Genomic DNA, 19,464 nt, shown 5'->3' on the forward strand with positions numbered 1-19,464 from the left:
CGGTTGGGAAGACGTATCCTCCTTCTTGATCCAGAAAGGGGGAAGGAGAGGTTGATGAAGATCCAGCAGCACGACGGCGTGGTGGTGGATGCAGCAGGATCCCGGCAGGGCTTCGCCAAGCACAAGCGGGGAGGAGAGGTGTTACGGAGGGAGAGGGAGGTGCCAAGAGCAAGGTGCGGCTGCCCTCCCTCCCTTCCACTATATATAGGGGCTAGGGGGGGCGCATGCCCCCTAGGAGATCCCATCTAAAAGGGGGGGCGGCCCCTGGGGGCAACGGCCCCCTTAGGGTTTCCAACCAGGGGGGCGCATGCCCCCTCGGGGGGCAACGGCCCCTAGGGTTTCCAACCCTAGGCGCCTTGGGCCCTTGGGTGGGGCGCACCAACCCATCAGGGGCTGGTTCCCACGCCACTTCAGCCCATGGGGCCCTCCGGGATAGGTGGCCCCATCCGGTGGACCCCCGGGACCCTTCCGGTGGTCCCGGTACAATACCGGTAACCCCCGAAACCTTCCCGCTGGCCGAAACTGGACTTCCTATATATAAATCTTTACCTCCGGACCATTCCGGAACTCCTCGTGATGTCCGGGATCTCATCCGGGACTCCGAACAACTTTCGGGTTACTGCATAATAATATCTCTACAACCCTAGCGTCACCGAACCTTAAGTGTGTAGACCCTACGGGTTCGGGAGACACGCAGACATGACCGAGACGCCTCTCCGGTCAATAACCAACAGCGGGATCTGGATACCCATGTTGGCTCCCACATGCTCCTCGATGATCTCATCGGATGAACCACGATGTCGAGGACTTAATCAATCCTGTATTCAATTCCCTTTGTCAATCGGTACGTTACTTGCCCGAGACTCGATCGTCGGTATCCCAATACCTTGTTCAATCTCGTTACCGGAAAGTCACTTTACTTGTACCGTAATGCATTACCCCGTGACCAACCCCTTGGTCACATTGAGCTCATTATGATGATGCATTACCGAGTGGGCCCAGAGATACCTCTCCGTCATACGGAGTGACAAATCCCAGTCTCGATTCATGCCAACCCAACAGACACTTTCGGAGATACCCGTAGTGCACCTTTATAGCCACCCAGTTATGTTGTGACGTTTGATACACCCAAAGCACTCCTACGGTATCCGGGAGTTGCACAATCTCATGGTCTAAGGAAATGATACTTGACATTAGAAAAGCTCTGACAAAACGAACTTACACGATCTTTGTGCTATGCTTAGGTTTGGGTCTTGTCCATCACATCATTCTCCTAATGATGTGATCCCATTATCAATGACATCCCCATGTCCATAGCCAGGAAACCATGACTATCTGTTGATCAATGAGCTAGTCAACTAGAGGCTCACTAGGGACACATTGTGGTCTACGTATTCACACATGTATTACGATTTCCGGATAATACAATTATAGCATGAATAATAGACAATTATCATGAACAAGGAAATATAATAATTATTTTATTATTGCCTCTAGGGCATATTTCCAACAGGGCGTTGTGGCTTACCACTGCGGGCTTATTCATGAGAATTAGAGTTTTGCACCCATGGCACCAATTGTGATGCCATGGATGCATTTTGCGTAAATCCAATATAAAAAGGGAATACAACACGCATTGTACGCTTAGGCATTCAAGTTCACTAGGTAATTAGTACTCTTCATAACAACTAGTAACACTTCAAGTTTCTTTGAGTTAACAAACCAACATCAAAATATGACGTGCATCTTAACTAAGTAACTAAGAGTTCTTCGGCTAGGAGATATTTGACTGGACCTTATTTCTAAATAAGATCTACAACAACCATCATCTGGAAGTTGTTGTTCCTTACCGTGATGACCACTGTTGTGTCAACCATTAGTCGTTATCTCTTTCCCTTCAGGAATTCCCGCTAGCCGGCCTCATAGAACGATATGCGGCCGTCTATATCCGTCTTGTATCGAACGCTGGTGACATGACCTACTGCTCCAAGGCTTACTCTGTCCATGCCGACAGCATGGATGTCATCGGCACAAATAATCTTCATAGGTAATTTCTATGATCCCCGCGATTAAAAACAAAATAGAGCACGCAATGTTAGACATCTTGCCATATAGTGTTATGAACGGAAAAAGAAAAGAAAAGACATCCCATGATGTGTTTCACGATGTTGGTCTTGATAAAGCAATGCACAAATGGCCTCCCCAAGTGGTGCACACTTGATGGTACGATCACGATGAGTTTGGCCTTCTCATCCTCATTGAGCTCTTTCATTCTTTGAGAGAAAATTGCATAATTGTATGGATCATCATCGCCATCATCTCCGCTACCCTCATCATTTTCCTCATCCTCATCCTCATGCTCCTGACTGCTATCGTCATCCTCGCTAGCATCATCATCATCTTGGCTCTCATCATCATCATCATACTGGGAATCCTAGCATCATCCTCGTCAAGCTCATCATCTTGGTCGGAGAAATACTTAATCCTTAACTTGTTGACCACTTTCTTCAAGTAAAAGCCTATGTACTCTCCCCCGATGAGCTTATTATTTGAAATGTACTTGTTCCATCCATCGCCTCCTATGATGGTTTTATCCTTTTGTTTACAAATGTCAATTTTGTACCATTGCGCTTGACCATCCAAAAAGTTGAAACTGTCACCAATTAAATTATTGAATTGGACCTTACATTGCATGAGATACACTATGTGATAATTAAGAATAATGTAGTTAATAATTAATGGTATGCACAGTACAGCAAGTGGTTAGAATTAAATGATGAACATTGTAACAACAGACTTTTTGAATCCATCCCTCAAGAAGAGCCCGAATTCTACAGCATGGGATAAACTATCCATATAGGGATTGTCAAAAAAAGTGAAAGAAAACATTTCGCTGCTTTTCTCTCCTCATTTCTAGCTGTTTTCTCCGACAACACGTAGGCAACCACCGCGGCGACAGAACGAGACCAAAACTTCCACACGTAATTAATTAATGAGTCAGTCAAACGCACTGTTTAATTTGTGGATGAATGGTAATTAGCTAAGCTGCTGTGGAGTAGCAAGATGCATGTACTCACCTTGCCAGCTAGCTGAATATATTCATTGCTGGCGATGGTAATCTATCTGTATGTAGTGCTAATAAGAAAGCTTGAAGCTAGGGCGTGCACGCCGTCGTGGTTGTCGATGTGGATCAGTTGGGCATGTGTTTTTCTTTCCATTTTCGCCCGCAAATCTGTACGTCTTGTACTAGGGGAAATACACTTTGGTTCCTAATTGTATATGCACCTTATATAGGGATTTTTTTAATATTTAAATAAAAAGTCAAAATAGGTAAGAACTATTTTGACAAAAAACTTGACTTACTTTTGCACTAGTATATAAATTTTCATGAAAAACAAAGTTGACTTCACAGCAAAAAAGACAAAATTGATTTGCTGTTATAGGTCATTATTAATATTATTTTGGCCAAAATTTTATCTTTTTTGAAAAGAAGTCAAAGGGAGATTTTCCTTTTGTGATTTTTTTCTCACGAGTACAATAAAAGGTCAAGTTTACGTAAAAAATAATTTTAGGAACTTTTGACCTTTTGTTGAATTACTATTTTTTTTCATATAGGGTGTAGATGTTCCCATAGACCAAAAATCTGCCTCCCTTGTACTAGCTGCTATACTAGCTTGTCCCCGGCCTGGCGTCGAAGGTACGACCTGGAGATAGAAGCAGCCAGTCTCCGACGATACATTACCAGATTTCAGCTGTTCGATCTCTCGATTTTCTTTGTCAAAACACGAACCTTGTCAAACATCTTTCCGCATGTTGTTTCTGTGGGGTGGACGTACTCACTGTTGCGTAGGTGCTGGATCGATTGGGCGAAGATCGATCGGTCGGGGTCTCGGGTCAAATGGACGTGCCTAGTTTTGAACTTTCCAAGGCGAACGGGAAACATCTTTCTGCGGCTCGTTTCTTCAGGGCTCAGAACAGCGTCCTTGCAGCCACAGAGATACTCTTGGGCCGTCGAACGGGCTCAGATATGACTATTTCTGAACCACGGTCAATTAAAAATAATTATCCTAATTAACATAGTTCAATCAAAAGGGGATGTAGCTCAATTGGTAGAGCGCTAATAAATGCGGAATAGAGGCACGGGGTTCGATTCCTCGCATCTCCAATCCAAATATTTTGTTTCCGTCGTCGTGGTATTCTTTTTCGGCCCTGCGCGATTGAATGTCACTTCCATGTTTTGCAATTGGGCTTGAAGGTTGGTCAAATCCATATATAGGAACAGCCTGTTATTGGGCTGGAGGCCCCCCCTCCCTCTCTTTTTTTCTGAGCCCAGCAATAAACATGCTGACGGACCAGCACAGTTCGAAGGGACTAACTTAATGAACCCAGAGGAAGATCATGCCAATTGTAGACGCAAATTTATGTGAAACTGAAATTAGTTTGCAACATAGAAAAGCATATATAGTAGGCCATGGTGGATATGCCTCCTTGGAATTCCTGAAGAAGACGCCATAGAAAGATCAGGCCATCCACATGTGATCGGGCGGCCATTGACGTGTGAGTTTGTCCATCGATGCTTGGCCAATGCGTTCCTGTATTTGAGGAAGTTCAGTGGTTACTGCTGCTATGTTAATTTGAATGAACCAGGGAAAGATCCCTGATTTTCCAAGTAAAAAGAACATTCGCGAATGTATGACTAGTTTCTAACTTTTTAGCTTTTCCCTGACACTGCAATTTCTGTGCTCAACACAGAAATGGCACCGCCGGCCGTCCGGTTCTCATCGCTCGTGCACCAGATGTTCCCCGTCGCCGAGCTCCACCTCCACCTCGCCGCCGCTGCCACCGGCATCGCCGAACAGCAACTCGATCTCCTCGAGCGTCTTTCCGCTCGTCTCGGGCACGAACCAGTGCACGAACGCCACGGACAGCGCCGAGACGGCCGCGAACGCCGTGAACGCGCCGGCCACGGACACGGCGCGGCAGATGGACAGGAAGGACATGGCCACGGCGCCGCTGGTCAGCCGGTTCACCGCCAGGCCGAGGCCCACCGCCTGCGCGCGCAGCCTCAGCGGGTAGATCTCCGAGCTCAGCACCATGTTGATGGGCCCGATGCCCACCGAGAAGAAGGCCACGAAACCGCACACCGTCAAGATGGCCATCGCGATCGCCGCGCCGCCTGGCAGCGCGCCGCGCGACAGCAGGGAGAGCGTCGCGGCGAGCACGGCAAGGCAGGCGGTGATGCCGACCGTGCTGATGAGGAGTAGGGGCTTCCTGCCGACGCGGTCTACCAGAAGTATGGCGATCACGATGAAGATCGTCTTGGAGAGCCCCACCGCGACGGTGGCGGCCAGGAGGTGGCCCTCCGTGGCGATGCCGGCGTCCCGGAATATGGTCGGGCTGTGATACACCAGTGCGTCGATGCCTGTGGCCTGCTGGAAGAACTGGACGCCCAGCCCGGCGAGCATCATCCGGCGGACGACCGGCGACGGCCTCATAATTTCTCTCCAAACCGCTTTGCCGGCGCTCGTCACGCGCGCCGACTCCTCGATCTCGGCGAGACTCTCCTGCGCCTCGCCCTCGGTCTCCGTGACCGTGAGGAGCACGGCACGCGCCTCGCCGGTGCGGCCCTGCATGACGAGCCACCGCGGGGACTCCGGGATCACCGTGAGCACGTAGGCGACGGAGATGGACGGGAGGATGCCGGCGGCGAGCATGACGCGCCAGTTGACGTGGTCGGGGAGGCCCGCGAAGGCGAGGTTCGAGACGTAGCCGAGGAGGATGCCGAAGCTTATGAATATCTCCGGGAGGGAGGCGAGCGAGCCCCGCAGAGCCGCCGGGGAGATCTCCGAGATGTACACCGGCGCGACCATGAGGCCGAACCCGATGCCGATGCCGGCCAGCAGCCTCCCGGCCATGAGCGCGGCGAAGGACGGCGCGAGAGCCATCACGGCCGCGCCGGCCTGGAAGATGGCGGCCGCGAGCCCGATGGTCCGCTTCCGGCCTATGGCGTCGGACGTCCTGCCGGCGGCGAGGCTGCCGAGGAGCGAGATGAAGCTGAGGCAGCCGACGAGCACCTCCTGCTGCACCTCGTCGATGTGGAGGTCCTTCTGGATGAAGATGATGCAGCCGCTCATCACGCCGACATCTGCAGAGACACACGGCAACAAAGCGAAAGCTTTGACAAATCTGCATCAAGAAACGCCATTGAGGGAGGCAGAGCTCCGCTGCTCACCGTACCGTAGCCGAGGAGGACGTGGTTGAGGGAGGCGAAGACGGAGCAGAGGAACACGTGTCTCCTCGCGCCGCCGCGAACACGGACCCCGCCGCCGACGCCGTCCTCCTTCTCCACCTCCGGGTCCGGCGGGAGCACGTCGTCCATGCGCACGTACCTGCTCTTCCTCCCCAAGAACCCGGCCATGCCGCCGCCGTTGGCCGCCGTGCCGGCGCCACGAAGCTCCATGGATGCTCTTCCAAGATTCAGCGTGGACTTTGAGTGGCAAAATCGCCGGCCATGGATCTGAGGGAGGAGGGAGACCAAGAGGAGGAGAAACCGAGGAATTTCTTAATCAAATCGTGCTACTTGTTTAACTGCAAGTTGGAAAAGGTAGCGTTTTTAACTTTTTACTTCCCCCGTCTCATAGTACAAGACAAAAATCTCAAGAAAGGATCGTAATGTTTTAACTTTTTATATTATGGGATGGAAGGAGTATTATATATATGATTCTGCGGTGCTTTCTTTTAAAAAAAAACTAGACCACGTAGCGACAAGTACAAGTATTAGAGCAAGTCAAAGGCGTCATTGCATCACCCACACTGAGCCAGACAGAATTTGTTGTAGTAGACGGTCACGCCATCGTGAATCTTCTCAAAGGACTCGATGACGCCAGGAAACAGGGATCTTCACAAATTTTCGGATGTGCTTGTTGTGTCACTTAGAATAGGACTCATCACTTCACTGGCCAGGAGTTGGTATGAACTTGTGATCAGCTCGCTAATTTTCAGCGTCATGCATGTTGAATATTTATTGCTCGCTGCACATTGATGAACTCTCAGGCTGTCAACCAATTAAGGCCCTGTTTGATTCATAAGTTTTATGATTTTTTTTAGTCCCAAGTTATAAGTCTTAAGTTCCGAATAAATCCCTATCTGTTTGGTTCCTGAGACTTAACATGGATAAAAGACCATATTACAACTATAAGTTCATATAAGTCCCTCCTTGAAAGTCTTATTTCATAAGTTTCAAATGCCCACTTTAAATCCCTATAAGTCTCTTTTTTTTGGTTTAGATGGGACTTGTAGGGACTTTTTTAAGTCCCTAAACCAATAAGTCCCTGAAAACAAACACCCTCTAACTCGCAGGTGTTAATCAGCAGGTGATACACGACCTGCAGGTGTTAATCAAAACTAAGACGTCATCGCAAAATCAAAGAAAAACCAAGCGGTCAACAAGGAATTTGGTTCAGCTCGGGTATTCAGCAGTGAACTTTTTGGTTTTTGATGGGGTATTCAGCAGTGAACTGAAAACTACAGTTAGTTTGTCAGGACCCTGCATTCCCTGCATCAAGCCTGAACTTCATCGACAATGACGAAACCGAATAATTCGACAGTTGGACTGAAGACGATGTGAATCGGTACGAGGCTTGGATGGACGTTGAGGATTCTCTCGCGCAAGTCATATATCAACAGCTGTCATCACCCCAGGAGGCCCCCTGTTCCTCGTCACGCAGTTGCGCCATCTCCAAGACTGCTACAGTCCAGCTCACCAACGACTTGCCGTCAATATTCTTGCTTGCGTGCGCTATAAGAATATCTACAGCCGGATGCAGCAAATCTGACTCCCTAAACATTCGCGGACACATCCCTAAACAGTGATCAGTCAACCCTCAATGCTTGCGTGGCTGTGTCCACAACTGATACCTCATATCAGGTCCCCCAAAACCATGCCATCCATGCAACGTGAGAGAGAGGATACCTAGATAATCATAGGAACAAATAGACATATATAGATCAACATACGGGCATAGATTCACAATTTGTCAGACTAAACAAATACTCCCTCCGTCCGAAAAAACTTGTCCCAAACTTGTCTTTCAAATGAATCTATCTAGCACTAACTTGGGGCTAGATACATCCATTTAAGGGACAAGCTTTTTCGAACGGAGAGAATAGTTCGCTGACACCGAAAGCCACCCCGAGGCGAGAGAACCAGCGGCGGCGACGGTTAGAGAAACCCAAGTAGCATGTTGTTTTCGTGTGAGGCAGCTGTTCGGTATCAATCTTACTCCTACATAGTTTTTGTTTTGCGGGGTTACTCTTATACATAGTTTGAAGCAGTAGGATACACATCCGGGTCAAATGGGCAGTAGGATACACATGCGGGGTTACTCTTATACATAGTTTTTGTTTTGTAACGCACGGAACGGAGGATCTATGCTGAAATGAAACTCACGTTGCTCAGCTTTTACTTCTTTTTTTCTCACACAGGAGCAAATCCACCCGGTCAGCTCCCTGCGTGCGAACGAGTTTTGAACCGCCCAATCCATAAGGACGATAGCGTCTATGACCTGCGGCCTGTTGTCGATAAAACCTAACAATTGAAAGTTCAAAAGAAACAAAATCACGTCCTTATGGGCTGCAGCCCATGGATGTTGTAAAGCCCATGCTTATGATATACTATTGGGTCACCTAAAAAAATACTATTGGGCCCATGTTTGATTCTTGTCCTAAACTTCGGATTAATTTTATTAATTGGTAGAGGTATTAATAGTATTTCCACATAAATGGGGATGTAGCTCAATTGGTAGAGCGCTAATCAATGCGGAATAGAGGCACGGGGTTCGATTCACATCTCCACTTAATGTTCTATTTTATTTTTCTGCCGATGGACTTCTTCCTTTTTCCTATAAAATAAATAAAATAAATTGATCGGGAAAAAAAGTGCTGCCTCTTGGGTTTTAACTGGGCTGCAATGTGAACCCTAATCCAGATTGGAATAGTATGTGATTGGGTTAGGGCAAAAAAATTACAAATTTGCAATAAACATGTTGACGAATAGTATAAAAATCAGACAATACATGTTGTATGGAATCCGAACAGCTCACACATCACTTCATCACTGATGGAGAACATGTCAAGTGCTACATCACATAGAACAATAAATTTAGAAGCTTTACTGGGAAATCTAGAACGTTAAAATTTGTTGAGAGCCGATATATGTGCAAACAAAACCTTCTACTTCAAAAAATCAGCACATACTTCAACTAGGGAGGTTCATACATGAAGTTTCATGCAGATTTGTAACATGAGATGGACAACACGTTGATATGATAAAATAGTTCTATAGATAGTTGTTCTCAAACACTAATTATCACTAGTAGAAAACGGAGGTTTAAAACCGGTTCGTAAGGGCCTTTAGTGCCGGTTCCATAACCGGCACTAATTGGTGGGCACTAAACCCCCCCCCCCCCCTTTAGTACCGGTTCGGCACGAACCGGCGCTAAAGTGCCACCATGTGGCGTGAGCTCGCGCCCTGGTATGGGGGACCTTTAGTACCGGTTGGTGTGACCACACACCAACCGGTACTAAAGATTTTTTTGATTTTTTTTTAATTTTGGATTTTATTTTAATTTTAATTTTTCTGAATTATTTGGTGATTTAGTCTCTAATCACCTCTCTTAACTGCTTAAGTGTGGATCACTCATTCCGAGTCATCTAACTTCCCGACCAGTCACCCATCCCTCTCACTACTCCAGCCCGAGCACGCTTAACTTTCGGGTTCTATTCTCCTTCGTTTCCAAGTCTGCACTTGTTGTTTTCCTGACAATAATAAGATGCCAATCCTATTAATCCTCAGGAGTTTAGCTTGAGCATGAAGTCACACATTTCACTGTTTGAGTTTGAAACTATTATTCTAAAAAAACAGTAATTATTTAGTAACACCAATATTTCTTGAATAAGTTTGACCACAATTTGACCAGATTTGACCAAAATTCAAAAAATTGAAATAATTATTTAGTAACACTAATATTCTTGAATAATTATGTAGTAACATTAATACTTCTTGAATAAGTAGTTTGACCAGATTTAACAATTTTTTTAAAAAAACTGAAATTTGACCATATCTTTTTTTCCTTTTGGAATTTGAGGATTCTAAAAAATTGCAAACAGGCCGTAGGCAGTCTCTATCGGATGCGGATTTTCGTGCTGAATTTTTTGATATATTATACATTTTTTTCCGACATCGTATGCAAAAGTTATAGCCGTTTTACATTTCCCCTACACTTTTTGCAAAACATGTCCAAATTTAAGGTTTCAAATTTTCCTAACTAGTAGATGTAGTAATATAACTACCTCTCGAAGGATTTTATTTTTTGAAGTTTTTATCATTTTCTTTTGATTTTTTCAGAACTGAAATGGCGACACAGGGGGGGGAGGGGGTGTAGAGTTTGAAAATTGCCCTATAGTGCCGGCTTGTGTCACAAACCGGTACTCTAGGTCAGACCCCTTTAGTACCGGCTTGTGCCACGAACCGGTACTAAAGGTGATCGTGGGGCCCCAGCCTGACGCCAGCCTGCCATCACCCCTTTAGTACCGGTTCGTGGCACGAACCGGCATTAATGCATAGTCGTTCGAACCGGCACTAATGATACCATTAGTGCCGGCTCAAATTCAAACCGGCACTAATGTGCTTCACGTTTGACCATTTTTCTACTAGTGTATTTAGAAAGTTATACTTGACCAAGTTCCATAATTCAAGAAATTATTTTACCTTATCCTTTACTCAGGTTGTACCATGAGATTGGGTGAGGTTTGATTTGATAAAATACAAGATTGTTTTTGCAAATGGTTTGTACCATGTGGTGAGGGATGATTTGATGTAAAAACATAGGGTTGTTTTTACAAATTTGCTAGAGACGGGTGGTCTGTCCAATAAGGTTTAGCGGCCTCCCCTCCTATTTCAAAACTAAATTTTATCAAGGAAACACACATTATATTATATATAACCTAAAAAGTATACCATTGGATTTGCATTCGAAAGATCTTTTCACTGGTATATTGTTAGGATATAACCAGGGGGTTGGGCGGGTGGATGTGCTGAAGCGGGCCGACAAACGCATGGGTGGAACACGGGGACATTGACGTTGAATAGTGTGATGTGATCGTGGTCATCCAACGGTCCAAAGAAATGGACTGACGTCAATGTTTTTTCTAGTTACCTCACAAATAGGTCTTCCCCTCTTCGTCAAACACGAGCTTTAAAACATGACATGCATGCAAGTTGTTTCTCTGGATGCAACTCACCGTCGTTGTGTGCTGGATTGACTCAGTGAAGATCAAGGTCTCGGGTAAAAACGGTCAAAATCTATTGTTTATATCTTGGCTAAGATTTTGGTTACCAATCGAAATTTTGAGATATCGAGCGGTTACCTAGTTTATTTATGCCCCAAGAGTAAAATGTATACCAAGCCCAAAAAATCATTTTAATCAATTTTTTTAAAAGAAAACTCAAAAGAGAAAAAAGCACGTTCTTGATGGGCCGCAGCCCATGCATGTCGTAACAGTCCATGCTTCAGAGTACTGTTTGGCCCATGTTTGATTACTGTCCTTAAATGCGGATTAATTTTAATTGCTGGAGTTAACAGTATTGCTTGTAAAAGGGGATGTAGCTCAATTGGTAGAGCGCTAATCAATGCGGAATAGAGGCACGGGGTTCGATTCCTCGCATCTCCACTTATCTTTTAATTTTAGTTTTTCTGCCGACGGACTTTTTCCTTTTCCTGTAAAATAAATTGATCGGGAAAAAAAAAAGAGAAGTGCTGCCTCTTGGGTTTTAACTGGGCTGCAATGTGGACCCTAATCCTGGACGCCGTACACGCTGCTGCTGCCTCCCGCCTCCGTAGCTTCACAGCAGACACGAAACTGCAAGACGACCTATTTTTCCCTCGCTCGATTCAAATTTTGCTCTGCCCGCATGTCCGTCCGTAGACCATCTAGATTAGGACTGACCACTTCACTGGCCAGTAGTTGGTACTCCCTCCGTTCGGAATTACTTGTCGCAGAAATGGATGTATCTAGAGGAGTATGAGCTTGTGATCAGCTCACTAATTTTCAGCGTCATGCATGTCGAAAATGTATTGCTCTATGCACATTGGTGAACTCTCAGGCTGTCAACCGATTGAACTCACAGGTGATACACAGCCTGCAGATGTCATCGGAAAATCAAAGAAAAACCAAGCGGTCAACATGGAATTCCGTTTAGCTCGGATGTTCTTTTTTTTTTTTTGCGGTGAACTTTCTCGTTTTTGATGGGGTATTCAGCAGTGAACTGAAGCTATAGTTAGTTTGTCAGGACCCTGAATTCTCCGCATCAAGCCTGAACTTCATCGACTCTGACGAGACTGAAGAATTCGACAGTTGGACTCAAGACCATGTGAATCGGTACGAGGCTTGGATGGACGTTGAGTGCCGATCAACAGTTGTCATCACCTGGGAGGTCCCCTGTTCCTCTTCAAGCCGTTGCCGCCATCTCCAAGAGTGCGACAGTGTACTGCCAGCTCACCAACGACTCGCTGTCTTGCTTGCTTGCCCTATAAGAGCATCCGCGACCGGATCTAGCAAATCCGACCCATAAACGTCCGCGAACGCGTCCTTATTGGACAGTGACCGGTTAACCCTCAATGCCTACGTGGGTGCGTCGACAACTGGATACCTCATATCAGGTCACCCAAAACTATGTCATCCATGCAACGTGAGAGAGAGGATACCTATATAAACATATGAACAAACGCACATAGGTCAACATACGGAGGATCTAAGCTGAAATGAAACTCATGTTGCTCAGTTTTACTTTTTTTCCTCACGGGAGCAAATCCACTCGGTCATCTCCCTACCTGCGAACGAGTTTTGAACTGCCCGGTCCAGGGCTAGACGAGAGCGTCTATAAGCTGCGGCCTGTTGTCGATAAAAACAAACAATTGAAAGTTCAGAAATAAAAAAAAACAATCGAAAAACTCAAAAGAAAAAAGAATCACTTCCTTATGGACTGCAGCCCATTCATGTCGTAGCAGCCCATGCTTATGATACACTATTGGGCCCATGTTTGATTCTTGTCCTAAACTTCGGATTAATTTTATTAATTGCCACAGTTAATAATAATACACATAAATGGGGATGTAGCTCAATTGGTAGGGTGCTAATCAATGATGAATAGAGGCATGGGGTTTGATTCCTCGCATCTCCACTTATCTTTTCATTATTTTTTCTGCCGGCCGACTTCTTCCTTTTCCTGTAAAATAAATTTGACCGGGAAAAAAGAGAGAAGAAATCTTTCCTGGCTGCTTCTTGGGTTTAAACTGGGCTGCAATGTGGACCCTAATCCAGTTTGGAACAATATGTGATTGGGTTAGGGCAAAAAAAAAATTACAATTGCAAATTTGCAATAAATATGTTGACGGATAGTATAAAAATCAGACAATACATGTTGTATGGAATCCGAACAGCTCACACATCACTTCATCACTGATGGAGAACATATCAAGCACTATTACATGGCATAGAACAATAAATTTAGAAACCTTTTAGGGCAGTTTAGAATGATAAATTTTGTTGAGCGCCGATATATGTGCAAATAAAACCTTCTACTTCAAAAAATCAACACATACTTCACCTAGGCAGGTTCATAGATGAAGTTTCATGCAGATTTGTACCTTGAGATGGACAACACGTTCTTGATGGGCTGCAGCCCATGCATGTCGTAACAGTCCATGCTTCAGAGATACTGTTTGGCCCATGTTTGATTACTGTCCTTAAATCCGGATTAATTTTGATTGCCAGAGTTAACAGCCTTGCTTGTAAAAGGGGTTGTAGCTCAATTGGTAGAGCGCTAATCAATGCGGAATTGAGGCACGGGGTTTGATTCCTCGCATCTCCAGTTATATCTTTTTATTATTTTAGTTTTTCTGCCGACGGACTTCTTTCTTTTCCTGAAATAAATTGACCGGAAAAAAAGGAGAAGTGCTGCCTCTTGGGTTTTAACTGGGCTGCAATGTGGACCCTAATATCCAGATTGGAACAAACTGTCCATAGCCCATGTGATCCATGCACGCTCCTTCCAACATCTGCCACGTTTGTACGCCGTCCTGCGACGAACTTCCAGCGCCGACGGCAGGACGACTCCTGGACGCCTCGGTAGCTTCACAGCAGACATGAAACGAGGCCGCGCCGAGGATTTAGTCACCGCTGCCGAGGGCAATTTTTTCAGCGATGCCGCGTGCTTCGTCGTCGCCGAGCACAACACGATCAGGTCCGCCTATAATTTTTCCTGCGTGAATGCGTGATGTGTGAGTAAGACAACCTATTTTTCCCTCGCTCGTTTCAATTTTTGGTCCGTATGAATTTTGACAACCGGGTAATTTCGGTCAGGCAGTTTGTTTTTCAATATCTTCTACGTACTCAATTTGTTTTTCCAAATAACACCCCACTGAAATTTAGCTCCTTTCCTACAGCTTAGTACACTTGTGATTTAGCTCCTTGGTAGCACCTACGTACTTATATAGTTTTACAGTACACTACTCAAGTTTTTTTTTACGGTGACACTACTCAAGTTTCGCTTATCTACACTGCTTCTTGGTAGCAACTGCATCTGTCTGTGTTTTTTTTTTGTACACTTGTAATGCAACATGATATTGCCATTTGGGGCACCAATGCCTGCACCTCGTATCCTGACACTCAACTTGTGTACATCTTGTATGTTCAGATTTGGACTTTTTTTGTTCCCAGTTATTTTTATAGACAATGTGTGTGGGAATTAGTCTGATATTGGATAAGCAAGACAACCTAACTTCGAAAATGCATAGGAGCTCTCGGATGCTAAGCCCTCCTATATTTTTTTGAATTACTAAATTATTTTTGAATATAGCTAGGGTGGTGGAGCACCCGAGTGCTCCTAATCCGCTTGCACTTAACTTACACTATATGCATGTACATTTGCTATATACTCCCTCCGTTCCAAATTACTCATCGCAGAAATGGGTGTCTCTAGAACTAAAATACATCTAAATACATCCATAACCGCGACAAGTAATTCAGAACGGAGGGAGTATGATGTACCTTGCGATTTTACTTGACATGCATAATTAGGCTGGATGACAACACGTGTATTAAAATTTCGTGTGACATTTCTATGCCCAATACGTGTTGGGCGCCGCCGCCACTCCATGCCTGCCGCAACGGCAGCCGCCATCAGCCCTCCCGTTTCTGCATTGTCGCCGCCACCGGTGCGGTAGCCCGTGCAGCCACCTCAAGCATCCTCCACCACCCATGCCAGTCCCCTGTGACACGGTATCCGCCTAATCAGGCGAGGAAAACGGCACCTCGTTCGCCATCTCACCTGGGTGTGCGGTGAGCATGATGCATTTTCCTAGTTCTTACTAGGATAGGTTACAAGATCGCAATACTATTTTAATGGCTACTTGTGACGTGGTTTTGAGTAGCCATGGCGACATCAGGTGATCTTTATGAGCAGAACCACCATGACAAACATATGGGTCAATAGAATTCAGAAAGTTGCAGTTTACTTGCTCTATTTAATAATGGCTTCAGTTTCAATGAAAATCGTTACATGGACTCCCATGATTGCGATGGTGTATTTTTCTGCAAAAGTAGTTTTGTCGCCTTCTAATGTTTTCATTCACATCCATGGTCATATATGTTGCCTAACAAGATGCGAGTTATCAGCCACGTAGTTCTTATCTTCCTTTGCATCACACTTTTGGACATTTAATTAGCTTTCGTTGCATCGTACTTCTGGATAATGAATAAAATGATGTACCTTTTTGATTACTTCTTCACCAACTTATGTTCCACTCCACATTCATCTTTTGGAGTACTTCTTCACCAACTTATGTTCCACTCTACATTTATATCATGGAAACATAATTCTCTATAATGACCTTGTATATAGTGGTTTTAGCGGATATGGTGTTTGCATTTTTCTCTTCACTATACGTTGCAATGCACGGACCCCTTTGCTAGTGATACTAATATTCATATCCCTTCTTTAAAAAAAGACACACAAAGGATATCTTAGTTTCACAATTATTATGTAGGGATTGGGCACAAGTCCTAGGGGGTCACCCTTATCGCCCTTCCCTACGACGTCACCCATAAACTCAGTTTACCTCGGCATCCATTCAACAACTGACTGGAAACTCAAGCACAAGAAGCTCTGAACGCACGGAACGGAGGATCTATGCTGAAATGAAAACTCATGTCAGCTCCGTGCATGCGAACGAGTTTTGAACTGCCCATTCCAGGGCTAGACGAGAGCATCTATGACCTACGGCATGTTGTCGATAAGAACAAACAATTGAAAGTTCAGAGAAAAAAACAATCGAAAAACTCAAAAGAAAAAAATCACGCCCTTTATGGACTGCAGCCCATTCAAGTCGTGACAGCCCCTGCTTATGATATACTATTGGGCCCATGTTTGATTCTTAGTACTAAACTTCGGATTACTTTTATTAATTGCCAGAGTTAATATTATTGCACGTAAATGGGGATGTAGTTAAATTGCTAGAGCGCTAATCAATGCGGAATAGAGGCACGGGGTTCAATTCCTCGCATCTCCACTTGTCTTTTCATTTTTTTCTTGCGGCGGACTTCTTTCCTTTTTTCCCATTAAAATAAATTTGACCGGGAAAAAAGAGAGAAGAAGTCTGTCCTGGCTGCTTCTTGGGTTTAAACTGGGCTGCAATGTGGACCATAATCCAGATTGGAATAAGTATGTGATTGGGTTGGGGCAAAAAAAATACAATCGCAAATTTGCAATAAATATGTTGACGAATAGTATAAAAATCAGACAATACATATTGCATGGAATCCGAACAGCTCACACATCACTTCATCACTGATTTGTACCATGAGATGGACAACACGTTGATATGATAAAATAATTCTATAGATAGTTGTTCTCAAAGACTAATTATTTAGAAAATTATACTTGACCAAGTTCCACAATTCAAGAAATTATTTTACATTATCCTTTACTCAGGTTGTACCATGAGATCGAGTGAGGTTTGATTTGATAAAATATAAGTTTATTTTTGCAAATGGATTGTACCATGTGGTGAGGGATGAAGGTTATTTTTACAAATGTGCTAGAGACAGTACCTCCCCCCGTATTTCAAATCTAACTTTGATAAAGGAAACACACATTGTGTATAACCTAAAAGGTATACCATTGGATTTCCATTCGAAAGATGTTTTCAGTGGCATATGCTGGAATTTTGTCTATTTTGGGTCAGCCCAATAGCAATTTCAGAAATTCCTAATAAATTCTAGAGGCCCACGCAGTCCATTCATGCAAGACAAGAGGTGGAACTAAAATTTAGTTCCACATTGCTAGTTTAGAGGGAGTTGGACCTTTTTATAAGAGAGGTTCTTTCCCCACATGTATGAGCATGAGAACAAGAGAGACATCCACGCGCGCTCCTCCTTCGCCGCCCGCCTCGCCTCGGGTTGCGGGAATGAGCCAAGCCGGTCGCTCCTCTCAGAGAATCTCTGTGCTGCTGCTGTCTTCCTAGGTCGGGACAGTAGGTCTCCGAAACCGCACCTTTTTGAGTCATGTACGGGAGAAGGGTGATAAGGTTTTTGGGGAGTGTTCTTGTTCTTTCTGTTCGAGGTCCTACCACAGTTCCTTGTTCTAGTGTTTGCCCTACATATGTTAGGTTCCACTTCATATATGCAACTTGCTCTACTATCTGCTCTAGATATGTTTGGCTACAGTTCATATATGCAGATGCTATTTACCTTCTCTCAGTCAGATCGCATGACTTGTTTTATCTCTGCTATATTAGTCATGCTTTATCTAGTATTTCTGTTAATAAAATCATTCGGTAAATTGCTCATATTTCCAACAACATATGATTAGGATATCACCAAGGGGGTGGGGCGGGTGGATGTGCTGAAGCAGGCCGGTAGACGCAAGAGAGGAGCACGGGGACATCGACGTTGAATAGTGTGATGTGATCGTGGTCGTTGGATGGCTATCCAATGGTCCAAACATTGGACTAATGTCAATGTTTTTGCAGTTACTAGACAAATAGGTTTTCCCATATTCGTAAAACACGAGCTTTGAAACAGGATAAATGTCCATGCATGCATGCAAGTTGTTTCTCTGGGTGCAACTCACCGTCGTTGCGTGCTGGATTGACTCGGTGAAGATCAAGGTCTCGGGTCAACATGGTAAAAATCTATTGTTTGTATCTTGGCTAAGATTTTGGTTACCAATCGAGATTTTGAGATACCGAGCGGTTACCAAGTTTATTTATGCCCCAAGAGTAAAACGTATACTGAGCAAAAAAAAACCATGCTTTATCAAAAAAAAAATGAAAGAAAACTCAAAAGAGAAAAAAAAACACATTCTTGATGGGCTGCACCCCATGCATGTCGTAACAGTCCATGCTTCAGAGATACTGTTTGGCCCATGTTTGATTACTGTCCTGAACTCCGGATTAATTTTAATTGCCAGAGTTAACAATATTGCTTGTAAAAGGGGATGTAGCTCAATTGGTAGAGCGCTAATCAATGCGGAATAGAGGCACGGGGTTTGATTCCTCGCATCTCCACTTATCTTTTAATTTTAGTTTTTCTGCCGACGGACTTTTTCCTTTTCCTGTAAAATAAATTGATCGGGGAAAAAAAAGAGAAGTGCTGCCTCTTGGGTTTTAACTGGGCTGCAATGTGGACCCTAATCCAGATTGGAACAAACTGCCCATGTGATCCATGCACGCTCCAACGCTGTTTGTTTTTCAATATCTTCTACTCAATTTGCTTTTTTAAATAACACTCTACTTAAATTTAGCTCCTTTCCTACAGCGTAGTACACTTGTGATTTAGCTCCTTGGTAGCACCTACTTATATAGTTTTTCAGTACTCTACTCAAGTTTCACTTATCTACACTGCTTCTTGGTAGCAACTGCATCTCTCTGTGTTTTTCTTGTACACTTGTAATGCAACATGATATTGCCGTTTGGGGCACCAAGGCCTGCACCTCATATCCTGACACTCAACTTGTATACATCTTGTATAATTCAGATTTTGATTTTTTTTTGGTCCCCAGTTATTTTTGTATAGGCAATGTGTGTGGGAATTAGTCTGAAATTGCATAAGGAAGACAACCTAAGTTACACTATATATATGGGTGTTTGCATTTTTCTCTTTCCCTTTTGCTAGTGATAGTGTGGTACTAATATTCATGTCCCTTCTGTAAGAAAAGACACACAAAGGACATCTTAGTTTGACAATTATCATGTACGGATTGGGCACAAGTGTTGGGGAGTCACCCTTATCGCCCTTCCCTACGACCAGTGGCGGAGCCAGGATTCGAGTATAGGGAGGGCCGAGTACGTATATTGATCGAATCTTGTTGATAATTACTAGTTGCTTCTACTAAAATTGTTGATC

At 44.5% G+C, this 19,464-nt stretch overlaps 1 protein-coding gene across 3 annotated transcripts; it reads right to left on the reverse strand.

Moving 5' to 3' along the window:
* Positions 1-4,444: 4,444 nt before the first annotated feature.
* LOC119357132 (probable polyol transporter 4) lies at positions 4,445-6,554 on the reverse strand. 3 transcript variants are annotated; one of them, XR_005172122.1, is made up of 3 exons: positions 6,238-6,554; positions 4,709-6,145; positions 4,445-4,592 (listed from the first exon to the last, which is right to left on the reverse strand). XR_005172122.1 is itself a non-coding variant. In XM_037624122.1 (2 exons), exons 1-2 carry the CDS (start codon positions 6,458-6,460, stop codon positions 4,779-4,781), a joined length of 1,590 nt encoding a protein of 529 aa, XP_037480019.1. In that variant the 5' UTR covers positions 6,461-6,554; the 3' UTR covers positions 4,614-4,778. The 3 variants fall into 3 exon arrangements, 1 of the variants encoding a protein (XP_037480019.1); XR_005172123.1 differs by having other exon boundaries at positions 6,233-6,282; XM_037624122.1 differs by lacking the exon at positions 4,445-4,592 and having other exon boundaries at positions 4,614-6,145.
* Between the last annotated feature and the right edge of the window lie 12,910 nt (positions 6,555-19,464).

This window comes from Triticum dicoccoides, chromosome 2A (assembly GCF_002162155.2).
Source record: "Triticum dicoccoides isolate Atlit2015 ecotype Zavitan chromosome 2A, WEW_v2.0, whole genome shotgun sequence".
In the NCBI taxonomy this organism is placed as follows: domain Eukaryota; kingdom Viridiplantae; phylum Streptophyta; class Magnoliopsida; order Poales; family Poaceae; genus Triticum; species Triticum dicoccoides.